Source organism: Heterocephalus glaber, unplaced genomic scaffold (genome assembly GCF_053883595.1).
Source record: "Heterocephalus glaber isolate CG9 unplaced genomic scaffold, H.glaber_assembly_v1.0 deba00000613, whole genome shotgun sequence".
NCBI classification, from domain to species: domain Eukaryota; kingdom Metazoa; phylum Chordata; class Mammalia; order Rodentia; family Bathyergidae; genus Heterocephalus; species Heterocephalus glaber.
The window spans coordinates 1-17,846 of record NW_028258152.1 but is presented as its reverse complement, the minus strand read 5'-3'; the positions used below and the strand labels follow the sequence as shown (position 1 = coordinate 17,846).

At 39.5% G+C, this 17,846-nt stretch overlaps 1 protein-coding gene across 2 annotated transcripts in view; it reads right to left on the bottom strand.

Moving 5' to 3' along the window:
• Positions 1 to 16,414, bottom strand: part of LOC147829444 (cyclin-Y-like protein 1) — a 39,926-nt gene extending 23,512 nt beyond the window's left edge. Inside the window, exons 1-3 of one of the 2 annotated variants that reach the window (XM_087205739.1) lie at positions 16,228 to 16,380; positions 14,401 to 14,435; positions 4,753 to 4,853 (exon numbers count right to left, since the gene is read on the bottom strand). In XM_087205739.1, the coding sequence (XP_087061865.1) occupies positions 4,753 to 4,829 (77 nt within the window). In that variant the 5' untranslated portion in view covers positions 4,830 to 4,853; positions 14,401 to 14,435; positions 16,228 to 16,380. Of the gene's footprint in view, positions 1 to 4,752; positions 4,854 to 14,400; positions 14,436 to 16,227 lie in introns of both variants that reach the window. The other variant, XM_087205738.1, reaches the window with a different exon arrangement.
• Positions 16,415 to 17,846: the final 1,432 nt, after the last annotated feature.

Here is a 17,846-nt window from a genome sequence, read left to right as displayed (position 1 = left end):
AGGATGCAAAAGAGCTCTACACTGAAAACTACAACACTCTGAAAAACAAGATCAAAGAGGATACAAGAAAATGGAAAGACATTCCTTGCTCCTGGGTAGGAAGAACCAATATAGTGAAAATGGCCATACTTCCAAAACTGCTATATAGATTTAATGGAATGCTGATTGAAAGTCCAACAATGTATTTCACAGAACTAGAGAAAACAATCCAAAAATTCATTTAGAACCAGAAGAGACCTAGAAAAGCAAAAGCAATTCTGGGCAACAGAGACATGGCAGGGGTTATCACAATCCCCAACTTGAAACTACACTGCAAAGCTACTGTGATAAAAACAGCATGGTACTGGCAAAGAAACAGACCCAAGGATCAATGCAACAGATTAGAAGATGCAGAAACAGCTCCAGACACACTCAGCCATCTCATCTTTGACAAAGGAGCCAAACACCCTCATTGGAGGAAAGATAGCCTCTTTAATAAATGGTGTTGGAAAAACTGGAGTTCAACCTGCCAAAGATTAAAACTAGATCCGTATCTATCACCATGCACTAAACTAGGATCGAAGTGGATGAAAGATCTAAATATTAAAATAGAAACACTAAACTTGCTGGAAGATAAATGAGATACAACTCTGGACATTGGCATAGGAAAAGACTTTATGAACAAAACCTCAGCAGCATGGGACCTAGCACAAAGAATCAATAACTGGGATCTCATCTTATTAAAAGTTTCTGCACTGCAAGAGAAACCACCAACAGAGCTAACAGACAACCTACAATGTGGGAAAATGTTTTAGCAGCAGTACCTCAGACAAAAGACTACCATCTAGAATACATAAAGAATTGAAAAAAATAAGACCCCCTCAAATTCAAAGATCCAATTCAAAAATGGGCATCTGAAATGAACAGACATTTCTCAGACAAAGAAGTAAAAGCAGCAAATAAACATATGAAAAAATAATCAACATCGCTGGTCATTTGAGAGATGGAGATGAAAACAATGCTGAGATTCCACCTCACCCCAGAAAGAATGGCTGCTATCAAGAAATCAACCAATAATAAATGTGGCAGGGGTGTGGGGAGAAAGGAACTCTTCTCCATTGTTGGTGGGAGTGCAGACTGGTGCAACCACTGTGGAAATCAGTATGGCGATACCTCAAAGAACTAGGACTAGAGGTCCCATTTGACCCAGCTATTCCCCTGCTGGGTGCTGGGTATCTTCCCCAAAGAATTAAAAGAATCATACCACAGCGATATATGTGCACCCATGTTTACAGCAGCACAGTTTGTAATAGTGCAAGGTTGGAAACAGCCCAAGTGCCCATTAACTGGAAACTGGATAAAGACAGTGTGGTTTTAAAATGGAGTACTACTCAGTCATAAAGAATGAGAAACTAGAGACATTTTTAGCTAAATGGATGCATATTGAGGACATACTCTTAAGTGAAATAAATAGGACACACGTGTAAATACCAAATAGTTTCGGGCCGGGGATTTAGATCAGTGGTTTCATCACCTACCTCACAAGCACAAGGACCCAAGTTCGAGGCCCAGTACCCAAAAAACAAAATAGTTTCTCTAGTGTGAGAAACTGAAAGTGTAAATAAGGATTAAAATGCTTGACATGAATAACTGATTATTTGAAATAGGAAGAAAAGGTACAAAGGAGTAGAGGAAGTGGGAGGGGAAGGGGAAAGGAAAGAAGGGAAAGGAAAAATTAGGAGAAAAGGAAGAAGTAGAAACAAAGTCTTTGTAAATAGGGAAGGGTGGAGGGGGTCAAGGGAGGGCAGGGGAATGGGGAAAAAATAAGAATCACGATACAGCGTGTACAGGTACAAGCATCCAATGATAAATGTAAATGTATTGTATATTTAAAATGTACCAATAGGGCCAGAGATTTAGCTCAGTGGTTTCTCTGCCTGCTGCACAAGCAAAGAAAAAAGCTGTCCTGAATTTTACTTCAAGACACTCTGATTAAGTGCCACAGGGTACAATTTGGACCAAAGAGTACTTTAATGTTACCCTGGGTGATTCCAACATGCAATGAAGTTTGCCAATGACTTAAGAGTTTGGGTCAGAATCACCGGGAATGCTTTTGTGTGTATTATTACACCTTGCCTTCATCCCTGATTTCCTAGAGCTTCCAAGTGCCCATAGATCGATGGGAAGGTGCAGGTGGGGAAAATGCATGTGTTTGCAGACACGTATTTTGAAATAGTTGTGTAACTGATTCTAATAAGGTTTACCCATTTTATTGAGAACAATGAGCTATTGGGTTGGGGATTTAGCTCAGTAGTTCCTCCACCTTCTTTAAATACGCAAGGTCCCAAGCTTGATCCTCGGTACCAAAAAAAACAAGTGTATTCATGAGAACAAGGAACTATTACCCCATGATAAACATTTTTTAAAATTTTCCTAAATGCCTACTTGTCCTATTATTAAATATTTATTTGAAAAGTAGTGCACACAATGATTTAACAAAACACAATGAAAGCCAACTAAAACTTACTGTACTTCAAAGCAAAATTCTAAACATTAGACTAAGATGGGGAGAAAAACAAGTGTGAATTGAGGAACATTGCTCTTTAAAACTCTAGGCTGAATTATACATTGAACCTTTACAAGGGTTTTAATGCAAAAGAAACTGGCAACCCTATCAAAGCAGAGCAGCTTTTCAGTCATGAATTTGGGGTGCTGGCTGAATATAAACATTCAGTAATTACTTGATAGATGCCAAATTTCAAAACTTAGGCATAGTGCTGAGGTTTTGCTGAAACACAATTTGATCTCAATTACTATTGTAAATGTGAGAGAAAAATACACCAGGTATGTGAACTTGTAGTTTTTAATACAAGTAGAAATTACAGTGGTACCTCAGTACACAGACTTAATTCTTTCTACAATTCTGGTGTAAAGTAAATTGAATGAGAACTGAATCAAATTTCCCCATAAGGTCAGGTCAACATTAGACCTAACCATTGAATTTGATTAGCTGGGGCTGGGAATTTAGCTCAGTGGTTCCGGCGCCTGCCTTGTAAGCACGAGGTCCCGAGTTCGATCCCCCGTGCCAAAAAAAAAAAGGAAAAAAGAATTTGATTAGCTTTCATCCAATTCGGTTTTTGACCAGAACTGTGCAAAGAATTAAGTTTGTGAACCAAGGCACCACTGTGCTGATGATCAGCTAAAAAGAAAAGCTGACACATGAGAAACAAAATTAAATTCTTATGTTATTTACATTTTTTGACTGAAAAAGTGAAATGAAGGATAAGGGCATTAACATTCTAAAGAAATATAAGCTACATTCTGAAAACCAAAACTCATAACCCCAAGGGACATGGATAATGTTCCCTGGAGAACCCCAACTCGGTGGGGAAGTTCTGCACCTGGCTTTTAATAAGGTTGAAAGATTCCTGTCAGGGTCTTCTCATTGCATATCTCTGATTGTGACCCATCAGTGTAGGGGGAAGGGGTCTGTAGGCAGGGAAAGAATAAAATAGGGGGCTCATTAGGTTTTCTGGCTAATCCTAACTAGAAGGAGTTAAAACTTTACTGGGAAAATTCCCCTGAGAACAGTCTCAAGCTCAAGGGTAGAGAAAAGAAAAAACACTTCAAAAGAAAGGCACCAAATGGCCTTGGAACTTGCACCCAAAACCAGAGAAGAGCTGACAAGCAGAGGACAGAGAAAGCCAAGTGCACAAAGCCAAGGCCAGCCGTCCCTCTCTGCTTCCAATAGAATGCAGGGGAAGCAGAAGGTGGAGGGGGGCTGGCTAACTCTGGGGAAAGCTCTATTCAGTGTATACAGGGGTGAACTAACACACAGACACACACACACACACTCGTATCCACTCTAGGGCCACTATATAACTACTACAACAGAGACCCACACCTCCCCTTACTAACTCTAAACTAACCATGAATATGCACCTCCCAGCCAGTCACCTGCCACCCTGGAGATAAGACACTGTTCAAGGACAAATAGACAGAAGTTACATGGACCCCTCCCCTCAAGAAATGACAATGACGGAGGCAAGGGGGCTCAGTCTAATGCCAAGACCGCCCAGGGAACCAGTTGGGTTATGGCAAGTTCCAGGTAGGCAAAGAGTCCTTGGCACCCAATAAAAGCAGCCAAGAACAAAGGCCACAGGTCCTCCATCTTTCCGGAGCCCCCTGCCCTGATTCTTGTCAGGGCAGCTATCTATCTTCTCCTTTTTCTCCCTTTCCAATGAAGCATCCTGCTTTCTAAACTTTGTATCTTTCATTTGTTATGGTGCTGAGTTTATGATACTGGTGAGCTGCTCACATACGATGGAGAGCATTCAAATGCTGATATACTGCGGCACCGACAGAAGAAAGGCTGTCCCTTCTTCCGAGACTCATTTCTAAAGTATTAGACACTGTTTTAGGCCTGTAACTCACACAGAACTAATTGTTTCTTCTAGAAACATCCAATAGAAAGCACCTCTTCTCTTTAAGTTTAACATAAAAGCATGAAATAAAGAAGTACATTTTTCCCAGGATTCTTTATTTGCTAACTGGTGTTCCCTTCTACCATGCAGTCTGAGACTAAAACAAAAACTGAAAATTCACATTTAGCCTCTTCAAATCAATATATATATATATATATATATAGTTGCCCCCAGTGTCTTAAACTGAGCATAGAGGAGGATAATCACATGGCTGAAATTACCCAGCACTGCTGGGATGATTTATCAGTGGGAGTCCATCACTTGGGCCTCTGCAACCTCCTGTACTCACCACTCCATCATGTTTATACAACTAGGCAGGCTGAGTGTGCTGTCATCTAGAAATATCCTTGAGCAGGAGCTATACATCCCAATAAGCTGCCCTGGAGATTCCTGAAGGGAAAGGAAAGTAGAAGAGAATGTCACAGTAAGTTAAAACCATAAAAGGTGGGAGTTTTCCCTTGCTTAAAATGTCAAATGACAAACCACTAAGATGTTTCTTACACTGTACAAACTGTTTGAGAGTAGTATCATGCGTATGGCTCTGCAGAGGCCCTTGACTTCCAGGGATGCTCGAGGAATGGGTTATACAGTGCTGCCCTTGGTATGGTACCTATCATCAAACCTGACAAGCATTTAGTGTGAATCCCTTTATAAATATTATAACAAGTGTAAAGTAAGATTTTAGAGATTTTCTCTTTCTACTATTCAGTAACCAGAAGAAAATGCAATGCCTTAAATTAATACTGGCACAATATCAGCAAACAAAAGCCTAGTACTTGATTGATTAGTTAACTTACATGAGTGTGTTAGTGTGATGAAACAAATGTGTCAGAGTCAAAGGACTCTGTGCCAGGGCTGCTCAGTTACGAACACGCCAGGGCCATGGGGGTCTCTGCGCCTGTCCCCTTACCAAGAGTGCAGAATCTTTAAGATTCCCTCACATCTAACACAGATGACAGAAACAACCTTGGGACTTGAACATTCAGTTCATTTTTAGGTAGACATTACTCCCATTACATTACTCCCATGGAAAGCCTCAGCCACTCAAGGTTTTATTAATTTTATGCTCTAAGCCATGTGATACACATCAGGACACATTCCGGTCTCATCCATCCTGCTCCTGCCTACACTGCCGTTTTCTTCCTCCATGTCCTGCACATTTGACCCCATCTACCTTCATTCAGTTGGGGCACAATTCTGGTGCCTATGGAAAGTGATTGGGTCAGAAACAGCCAGCCAGTTTGTCCGGCAGAACCCACAGCAGGTTCCCAACTCAGAAGCACACAGCACCTTGGAGTAAAATGCGAAACAGAGGCCAAGAAGAACCGTAAGAAATAAACATGCAAACCTGTTCCCATCACTGCAGAATGCAGATGTTATATTCTAGAGATACTAAATCTGACAGCCCTGCAGATGCCAAGTGTATCAAGACTAAAACTGGAAAATAACAGGGGAAAACTGTACACCAAACAATTTCTGGAAACCAGGCTGCCTTGACTGTACTCCCCAGGTAGAAGGCCGGGTGCTTCTTCTCTGAAGAAATCAGACTGCCCCAGCGACCCGGTCCCAGATAATATACTAGGGTCCAACAATGAAGAGCTAGCTTTGCTGCCAAATTCTTGCAGTGAGGCCCATTAGTTAACAAAAAGTCTTGTGCACATAGAGTATTTCCAACCAGAGAATGCCGGGACAGCCACACACTTCAGGGAAGCCTTCAGCAAGAGCAACAGGGACAAAGGAATTTGTGGGAGTTCTCAAAATTCAGCAGCAAATGAAAACTTTAAAACATTTCAATACAAGGTTCAATCAAAGCACAAACTCAAGGAGTCTCTAGTACATAATCAGTGCCAAAGGAAACACCAGAAAATGGAAAGGGGATGGAAATTTGACATTAGCGAAGAAATACTAGTCTGACAGGCACACTATCTGGATAACCAAACTATAAGAAAAAATTGGAGAAAATACCAAGAATTAAAAGAGAAGGAGGCAGAGTGCAGACCTTAATGGCCATCCCAATAAGATGAAAAGTCAGTAACAAAACTTATTGTGTTCTTTCAGCATCCCAGAGATAGAGAAGATACCAAAAGCTTCCGGGAGCTGGCTAGAACTAGTTATTTATCATGCGTATAACAGGATGGCAACAGAGTTAAGACCAACACTAGGAATAAGAAGACCATTGTGAAAATTAGCTTCAACCTACAAGTGTATGTTCCATTAAGTAGGAGGGGTTTCCTTCCTGGTTAGATCTTTCAAATTATCGATATGGCCGAGGATTTAGCTCAGTAGTTCTGCCGCCTGCTTCGCAAGTGCAAGGTCCCGAGTTCGATCCCCTGTACCAAAAAAACCCCCACATCGGTATGGCCTCCTTCTCCAGCAAAATGTGTTCCAGTAACACAGGGGAGTGCAGCAAGACAGAGGAAACAAAAGAATCCAGGACAGTGAGGACAGCAGTTATACAAGAACCAGATGACTTCACGGAGACATCCCAGAGAAAGATCGAGACAGCAGGCCTAAGGGAAAGCCAGCCTTACTAAGGTAGGAAAGACTTAACGAGGGCAGCCTCAGGGAGAAAATGAAACAGCTGTGTTTTAAGACATGGAAAATATCTTGATAAGCATGCGAGAAATGTTCTAACATGGGGGTGGCTGCTAAGAACACTGCCCAATTGAAAATAGGAAATTAATTCCTCCCTCGCCACAAAAAAAGGAAGACTGAAAACAGAAAGACCAGGACGCCATAGCAAGTCAGCAATCCACTGGATCCCCCCCCGCCGCCCCCGTGCCCGGCCTCTTCCATGCACCGTCAACTGGTTCCACACTACAAAGACGCAGAGGACACTGGACCACCAGACCACTGAACTGGGTAAGTTGGAGTCATCTTCACCTCCCATCAGGACAGGGACTATCTTCAGGGGAAGGGCAGCTGGAACCTGCAATACAACTCTGCAGAGTTCAACCCTGCAGGAGGACAGGGAGCTCAACTTGGGACTTGCAGCCAGAAATCTGCCTGAATCTCACGGGTCTGCGACTAGCTCGCTGAGACTCATTGACTTCTATCTGCATACTGCTACCCACACTGTCTATTGTGACAGCAGAGACATACCCTGAAAGAGGCCCTTCATATTCATTTTATTTTTTTATTCCCAAAATTAGTATTATTAGTTTATTTTTTTCTTTTTTTTTTGCTCCTCTTATCTTTAATTTTTTTCCTACTCTTTGCAAATATTTGTTTTTCTCTCCTTTTTTTTCTTTTATTTTCTTCTTGTTTTCTCTTTCCTTTCTGTCTTCCACTCACTCTCGTGCTCTCCCACATTGTTCATCTTCCCTTTTTGTCCCTGTTTTGGTCCTCATTCGGAGTTCTTCTTTATTTTCCTAGTATTCTCTTTTTCCTTCTCACCTGTGTCCTCTGGCCACACTGCTAACCTTCCCCTATCCTTCTTCCCATCTGTCCCTCCCTCTCAAACCCCTTCGAACTCCCCATCACAAAGGGTAAAGTTGTTATATTGAAGAGTTTATTCACTATATGCTGGGTTGGTCCTCGATCTTGATTTAATTCTCACAGCTAAAGGTGATAGATTAATAACTACAACAAAATGTCATTTTTGAAGATGTACTTGATGCAATGGTGTTGCTGACTGCATCACTTGGGCTAACGTGTTGTGACTGATCTAGTCAATGAACCTTCCTAATACAAGGAAAATGAGATAGCCTTACAGTCATTAGAGACTCAAAACTTAAAAGACCAGCTGTATCTGGAAGACACCTCTGAGAAGCAATCATTCCATAAGGGTTCTGATTACAGGCAACAAAGATACCTACAATAAGCAACTTCAAACTATCAACCCAGGAGTTAAACCAAGGACAGTACCAAAAACAAAAATGAGAAGACATTTAAGCAAGACACAAACTCAGACTTCCACCCCACCAAGGGTAAATCCTGGGGGAAATGAGATGGAAAAGTCCCATAACCAACCACCTGGATACCCTGAACTGATAGCACAGGAAGTAACAAAACAGATGAATGAGGCTCTAGGAAAAATTCAAAGCGGAAATAATCTCCCAGATATCTACAGAGATGGTGGGCAGAGTGAAAGACATGATTAGAGGATCTAGAACAGAAACAGATAACAAAAAATAGATGAGCTCAGAAACATGCTGGAAGCCATGAATACCCAGCATAAGAGAGAAATGGAAACCATGGTCGCCCAACAGAAGAAAGAGCTGCAATCCATGAAACAGATTCAATCATATATTCAGGAGATCAAAAACTCTATTGAAAGTACCCACAGCAGATTAAGGGAATCTGAAGATAGAATATCAGATATAGAAGAGAAGATCATGATTAGAGACCATGAAAATAGAGATTTTTTAAAAAATAGTAAGGGACCATGAGAAATCAATCCAACAACTGCTAGATGATGCAAAGAAGAATAACATAAGACTGATAGGAGTCCATCAAAAAACAGGAGAAAGCACAATTGACATAAAAAAACTTCACAGAAGTAATAGTGGAAAACTTCCCAGACAGAGGTAAAGAGTTGGACATATAGATAAGTGAGGCATATAGAACTACAACTAGCCATGATCAAAAAAAATCTACATCTAGACATATAATAGTCAAGATCCCAGAAACCCAACAGAAAAACAAACTCCTACAAGCAGTTAAGAGAAAAGAAACAAGTCACCTACAGAGGAAAGCCCATCAGAATCACAGCAGACTTTTCAACACAAACCCTCAAATCAAGGAGAGCCTGGAGTGGAGTATTTCAAACCCTAAAAGAAAGTAACTTTCAACCTAGACTGTTGTATCCTGCAAAATTATCTTTCAAAATTGACGGGGAAATTAGATTCTCAAACGACAAAGAACACCTGAGAAATTTCATGACCACCAAACCAGCACTATAAGCAATTCTAAACAATATCCTAGAAAAAAAGCAATGAAGGCCACAACTCCATGAGGCCCAACAGAGGGAAGCCAACAGGCAAGGTAAGAAACTAAAGTGAAAAGGGGAAAAATAAGAAATAAAAGAGTTGACAAAAGTAAAACATCATGACAAGGATAAATCAATATCTATCAATTATTGGGCCAGGGATTTAGCTCAGTGGTTTCGCCGCCTGCTGTGCAAGCGCAAGGACCCGAGTTCGATTCCCAGTACCAAAAAAAAAAAAAAAATCTATCCCTTATAAACCTCAATGTTGATGGCCTCAATTCACCAATCAAAAGAAATAGACTGGCAGACTGGATTAAAAAGGAAAATGCAGCAATATGCTGTATACAAGAAACATACCTAACTCAAAAAAGAAACTCATAGACTGAAAGTAAAAGGATGGAAAACAGTTCTCCATGCCACCGGAACCCAGAAGAAAGCAGGGGTAGCAATCTTATTTGCAGACAAACTAGATTTCAAACCAAAACTAATTAAGAGAGACAAAGATGGTCACTACATCCTTGTGAAGGGAACAATCCAAGAGGAAGAGATGACAATCCTAAATATATATGCACCAAATACGAATGCCCCCAACTATACAAAACAAATGTTAATAGACATGAAAAACCAAATAAGCACTAACACAATTGTAGTGGGGCCCTCAATACCCCACTATCACAAATAGACAGATCGTCTAGACAAAAAGTTAACAAGGAAATTCGAGAACTGGACCAAGCTATTGAACAAATGGACTTAATAGAGGTTTACAGTGTTCCACCCCATAAAATCGGAATACACATTCTTTTCAGCTGCACATGGGTCATTCTCCAGAATAGACCACATGCTAGCTCATAGGACATGTCTAAGTAAATGTAAAAGAATTGAAGTTACCCCCTGTATATTATCAGACCACAGTGCCAAAAAATTGAAGATCAATAACATAAGAAACCGCAAAACCCCAACACACACATGGTAACTGAATAACACCCTCTTGAACAACCAATGGGTCACAGAAGTAAAGAAGAAATCAAACAGTTTCTACAAGTAAATGAAAATGCCAGTACAACATACAGGAATCTATGGGACACAATGAAAGCAGTTCTACGTGGGAAATTCATAGCGGTGAATGGCCACATTAGGAAAACAGAGAAAACTCAGATAAATAACCTAATGCAGAACCTCAAGCTCCTAGAAAAAGAAGAGCACAACAAATCCAAAGCTCATACAAGAGAGGAAATTATAAAGATCAGGGCAGAAATCATCAATGCAATGGAGACTAAGAGAACAATACAAAAAAAAATCAATGAATCAAAGAGTTGGTTTTTTGAAAGAATAAATAAAACTGATAAACCTTTAGGCAACCTTATCAAAAAAGAAAAGAAAAGGCACAAATATATGCAATTAAGGATGAAAAAGCTGAAGTCACAGCAGATCCAACAGGAATTCACAGGATCATCAACACCTACTTCAAGAACCTCTACTCCAATAAAATGGAAAACACAGAAGAAATGGGCAGATTCCTAGATACATACGAACTGCCAAAGTTAAATGAAGAAGATAAAGAAATTCTAAACACTCCAATTACAATGAGGGAAATTGAAAATGTAATAAAATATTTACCAATAACGAAAAGCCTAGGTCCGGATGGCTTCACTGCTGAATTTTACAAGACATTTAAAGAAGAATTAATGCCATTACTCTTTAAATTCATCAAGGAAATTGAAAGGCAAGCAATACTTCCAAATTCATTCCTGGAAACAAGTGTTACTTTGATTCCAAAAACAGGGAAAGACCCAACCCAAAAAGAGAACTACAGGCCAATCTCCCTAATGAACACAGATGCGAAAATCCTCAACAAGATACTGGCAAACAGAATACAGAGGGGCATCAAGAAGATCATACACACCCTGGCCAAGTTGGATTTATGCCAGGGATGCAGGTCCGCTTCAACATACGTAAATCAATAAATGAAATACACTATATTAACAGAGTCAAAGACATAAACCATATGATTTTCTCAATAGATGCAGAGAAAGCATTCGACAAAATCCAGCACCCATTCATGATAAACACCCTACAGTAAACTGGAATACAAGGTATTTATCTTAACCTGATTAAGGCTATCTATGAAAAACCAAGAGCCAACATCCTACTAAATGGTCAAAAACTGAAAACTTTCATGCTAAAATCAGGAACAAGATAAGGATGCCCACTATCACCACTCCTGTTCAATATAGTTCTGGAAACATTAGCCACCGCAATTAGACAAGAGAAAGAAAGAAAAAGAATAAAGATAGGAAAGGAAGAAGTTAAAACTGTCATTATTTGCTGACAACATGATACTCTACATAGAAGATCCAAAAAACTCCACCAGAAGACTTCTAGACTTAATTGACAGATTCAGTAGAGTAGGTGGATACAAGGTCAACCCTCAAAAAACAATAGCCTTCTTGTACACAAATAACAGACTCACTGAGACACAAATTAGGGAACCAATTCCTTTTACAATAGCATCCAAAAAAGTGAAATATCTAGGAATCAATCTAACAAAGGATGCAAAAGACCTCTACACTGAAAACTACAGCACTCTGAAAAAAGAGATCGAAGAGGATACAAGAAAATGGAAAGACATCCCTTGCTCCTGGGTAGGAAGGACCAATATAGTGAAAATGGCCATACTTCCAAAACTGCTATATAGAGTCAATGCAATGCCAATTGAAATTCCAACAATATACTTCATAGAACTAGAGAAAACAATCCAAAAATTCATTTAGAACCAGAAGAGACCTAGAATAGCTAAAGCAATTGTAGGCAACAGAGACATGGCTGGGGGTATCACAATCGCCAACTTGAAACTACACTACAAAGCTACTGTGATAAAATCAGCATGGTACTGACAAAGGAACAGACCCGAGGATCAGTGCAATAGATTAGAAGATGCAGAAACAGCTCCAGACATGCTCAGCCACATCATCTTTGACAAAGGAGCCAACCACCATCATCGGAGGAAAGATAGCCTATTTAATAAATGGTGTTGGAAAAACTGGACTTCAACCTGCCAAAGATTAAAACTAGACCCATACCTATCACCATGCACTAAACTAAGATCAAAATGGATTAAAGATCTAAATATTAAGACAGAAACACTAAACTTGCTGGAAGATAAAAGTTAGGTGGAACTTTTGAAGACACTGGCATAGGAAAAGACTTCATGAACAAAACCTCAGCAGCACGGGAACTAGCAGAAAGAATCAACAACTGGGATCTCATCTTATTAAAAAGCTTCTGCACTGTAAAAGAAACCACCAACAGAGCTAACAGACAACCCCCTCAATTCAAAGACCCAATTCAAATATGGGCATCTGAAATGAACAGACATTTCTCAGACAAGGAAGTAAAAGCAGCAAACAAATACATGAAAACATGTTCAACATCACTCGCCATTCGAGAGATGCAGATGAAAACAACACTGAGATTCCACCTCACCCTAGAAAGAATGGAGGCTATCAAATCAACAAATAACAAATGCTGGCGGAGTTGTGGGGAGAAAGGAACCCTTCTTCATTGTTGGTGGGAGTGCAGACGGGTGCAACCACTGGGGAAGTCAGTATGGAGACACCTCAGAGAACTAGGACTAGAGGTCCATTTGACCCAGCTCTTCCCCTGCTGGGTATCTTCCCAAAAGAATTAAAAGAATCATACCACAGTGATATCTGTGCACCCATATTCATAGCAGCACAGTTTGTAATGGCTAAAGCTTGGAAGCAGCCCAAGTGCCCATCAACTGGAAACTGGATTAAAAAATGTGGTTTTTTAAAATAAAATGGAGTACTATTCAGCCACAAAGAACGAAAAACTAGAGTCATTTATAGCTAAGTGGATGCATATCCAGGCCATACTCTTAAGTGAAATAAATAGGACACACGTGTAAATACCGAATAGTTTCTCTAGTGTGAGAAACTGATAGTGTAAACAAGGGTTAAAATGATTAAAATGAATAATTGATAATTTGAAATAGGAAAAAAGGTCCAAAGACAAACGAATGAAGAGAGGGGAAGGGGAAAGGAAAAGAGGGAAAGGAAAAACTATGAGAAAAGAAAAAAAAAAAGGAAATGAAATCTATGTAAATAGGGAAAGGGTGGAGGAGGTGAAGGGCCCACAGGTAATGGGAAAAAAATAAGAACCAAGATATATCATGTACAGGTACAAACGCCCAATGATAAATGTAAACGAACTGTATACCTAAAGTATACCAATAAAAGAATTAAAAAAAAAATAGAAAGACCAGCTGGGGTTTCTTACTGTACTTGACTTTGTGAACTAACATTGCTTAGGGGAAGGGGATCATGCAGGAGAAGTACAGAACTGCTCAGGCCTCAGAAATATTTAAGAGAAAGAATTAAAGGTGTACAAAGAGGCAGCGCAGTGGGACTATTATTGCATAACTCAGCAGTGAACAATAGTCACAATGTAAATACCAATTTGTTATTTAATTTAATACAATCTGGTACATTGCAAGGAAAGAGGGGAGAATAAGGTCATGGTGGAAAGAGGAAGCCAAACATTCAACTGTTAATGACAGAAAAATAATAAATAGTGCTAAAAACTGATGTATTCAATAGTTTACTCATGCCAGGGATGTAGCTCAGTGGGGCCGCATCTGCCTGGCAAGCACAAGGTCCTCAGATTGATCCCCAGTACCAAAATAAATAGATTACTACTGTTTTTTTAAGGGACTAAATAAAGGCAAAATATTTCAAGTGCATCTTTAACTCTATATCCACATTCCTGTAATTAACTTATACATCAAAACCCATCAAAAATGGAAATTACTAAGTCAAAGCCTTTCCTGAGTAGACTTAAAACATTGTAGGAAAATGTAAGAGATTTACAAAATGCAGAAAAAGAAGTCCATGGTAACAGACTGGCTCCTCTTTATATTTTTTAGAAATGAAGGCAGAAATATTTTGATTCACTCTTAGTTTCTTATCTTTCCAATTATTTACTTACTTGGTTGATATAGTTGCTTTTCCTCTGATCTCGTGCTAAGAATAAAAAAAAAGAAAAAAACTGATCCATTCTGATACAAATGTCTTAGAAAAGTATATAGAAGTGGCCACTAATTATCCAATGGATTACAAACATACAGAATGAAATAAAAATCTATTTTATTTTTAAAAATAAATCATCTGCCAAGATGAATTCCATAAAGTAAAAACCAAAAACTTAGTTATACCTTTTTTTTAACCTAAAAGATGACAGACTCTCCTTATATGAAAGAAAACTATAAAACAAGCTGGACCAGATGAGAAACTTAGCTAATTAAAAAAAAAAAACACGTTAACTTATTGCAAATCTCAACCACTGTACAGACTTTCTTGAGTAAATAAATAGTACTTTATAATTGTACATTACCATACAGCTTAATTACAAGCATCTAACAGCAGACAGCTCTAAGAACCAGTTTCTGGCTAAGCACTGAACTCTCGCTGCACTACAATTCCCGAAGTATCCTGAAACACCGACTGGGAGTCTACAAGGATACTGCACTGAAAATATGTTGCTAAAAAATGAGTGGGTCTTTAAACAACTGTAAAGTAATCCACCTTAAATCCTGGACTTGAAATGAGTGTGCTGATCTAGCTGAGCAGAGTGTCAATGGCACACACACAAATTCATTTTGCTCTAACAGGATAAATGCTCCAAGAGCAACAGGGGCCACAGTGCCCTCTGCGTTCCCCTCTAACCTCTGAACACCGCTGCAGGCACGTTCCTTCCCCTGAAGAGGGGAGCCCAGGGCAGCCCCTCGGGCTTCCTATGCTCCCCCCGGAGAGGCCCTAGGCCCTCGAAGAAATGGAGAAACACAGCAATGCTAACCAGAAATGACCTGCTCAGGAAGGAAAATTGCACACCAACGCAAATGCAGGTAAAAAACATTTTTCATTGTGCTGCATCTCTCCAAGCAGTATCGAACCTACCTTCCTTAAATTCTTACCATTGAAATCAACTAAAATTTTGGTCACATATGTTTTTTAACAGAAAAAGAACTGACCAAACATTAAGAAAAAGAAGTCGTGGGCCAGGGATTTAGCTCAGTGGTTTCGCCGCCTGCTGCGCAAGCACAAGGATCTGAGTTCAATCCCTAGTACCAAAAAAAAAAAAAAAGATAAAGAAGTCGAGGTGCAGACAAGTTCATACATCTGATTCCTAAAGCAAATAGGACACGAGAAATTTACACTCGTTCCACACATCGGCTATCCTTCTAGGAAATAGCAGAGGAGCATGTTTGCACCAATTCTCAAATGAGGGTGAAAAAGTTTTGAATAGCTGAAAATTCTGAGAACACCATAAATCATAAATGTGCTGTGAGGCAGGCTCACTGGGTAAGAGCACTGTGGGGAATGAGGTTGAGGAGATGATTCAATATCTCTCCCTCTCTTCCCTCCCATATATATGCATAGAACACATGATTTTTTAATTTGTTGATATGCTAATCTAAGTTTAACTAAGTCCTATCATTTCTCTTTAAAATCTCCTCTGTGGAGTTAGAGAAAAGCTCAAAAAGTGTGAAAAAATAAGTACAAATCCATGACTGCATCTTAATCATGTGGTCTACTGTACTGATAAAGTGCCAAAATGCGTTAACATAAAGCCACATGCTCTCAATCAGTGACATTTAAAAGAAAATGTATAATCACATAGTAAAAGTAAAGTGAATATACGGAAAGCTGAGAAATGGAAGCCAACGTATGAGTTCTTCTAAATACTGTCTAACGTAGCACAAAAAACAGCAATGGTTTTCAGTCCTATCCTTGATGGGGAGAAGTAGTGTCTTACCGTTTGCATGAAATTTGTTCAGGAAAATTGTGCTTGCCCTTAGATGGTCAGCAGGGTTTGATTCCAGAGCTCCATCTACAGAGGAAAAGAAAAGGATGTGCTGATTTACTTCAGTAGGCAAGTAGATGGCCTTCAAAGTAGCTACACGACACCTTTAATCGTTTAGTAGTGTTGAGAAAGTTTTTAGTTATGAATAGGAAAGAAACACAGGCAAGCATGTAAGAATTCTCCTGGGGAACTGTCCAAATGTAGAATCTCTCTACACCTATGGAATGAAATAGGCTATGTCCTAGGTTTATTTTTCTAAACTTACACCTGAACGATCTAAAGCACATTTTAGATGAATCGAATATGCCCTCCTCCCCTGTCCTACTCACCCCACAGAAATACAAGCACGCCCTTCTGTGCTGACACTGCCACACTGCAGGATCAGTGTCGAGAGCAAGCGCTGTCCTGGCATCACGGATACACTGTCAGATACCAGTTCAGTGAAACGAGTATTTTCAAACAGCAAACATTCTGCAGACAACCGATCGCATGGTTAATCCTAGCTGCACTCAATAAGAGACCGCGTTTTGTTAGCTATTTTGTTTGGTGGCTGTTCAGCAAGGCAGACTTAAGACTGCTTAGAGATGCAATCTCCTGATCTACAAACTCTTCCTGGATGTAAACTGATTTTTTTTTCTTTTACTTTTTCTCCATTTCCATGTACTTTTGATTCTTGGAACTAAGCTGGGAGAATCATTCACTTAGTGAAAACGAAACTTTTGTAACTTTCGTGCTATTACCTGAGGTAATAAAAGTCATCACACGGGCAGGTATGACCCTATTCAGTGACTTCATGCTACTTAACCAATCTTGTGACAAACTGTGCCAAGATTCAGATATAATAACAGTTAAGCAATATTTCCTTAACCTAAACATGTTAAAAATTATTCTACTTTTTAAAAAGGGAGTTCAATGCTCAAATCACACAGCCCTCACCCTGACAAAATCAAAATGCATGCCAACACATTAAAAGAGAATGACTAGTAGTGACTACCATCTAACTCACTGTTTCATACACGGCCTAAGAGTCCTTCTTTTGTCCCCTCCCGGTAATATGCTTAGAATCTTGCATACGCATAATATGAGGCTTCTGGGTTTAACCTGAGCTTGAATCACCCACTTTAATGTACTTCAATGCAGGTCACTAGAAACTGACTGAGGCCTACTCATTGCTCTTCATGGTATTCCTTCCACAGGTTCACTAAAACTATTCTTATGTAAAAGACTCCAACAAAAATTCACGTTTTTGGCATATCTATTAGAAGATGAGAAAATCTTAGTTATGTGGAAAAATAAAGTTATGTCGACAAAGTGACAGAGACTTTCATGGCTGACTGAAGTTTCTGAAGGGATTTGGGACCACTTCCTACAAAAGCATCAATATATTACCATTTGAATTTCAAATTAATTAAATGATTAAAAATTGTTTACAGCAAGGGCCATTAGCTATCGGCACCTTTATAATGACAAATTTCAATGAAGTCCAGAAAAATTAAGTATCAACATAAGAGGAACCAGCTTAAAACACACACACACACACACACACACACACACAACACACACACACTCTC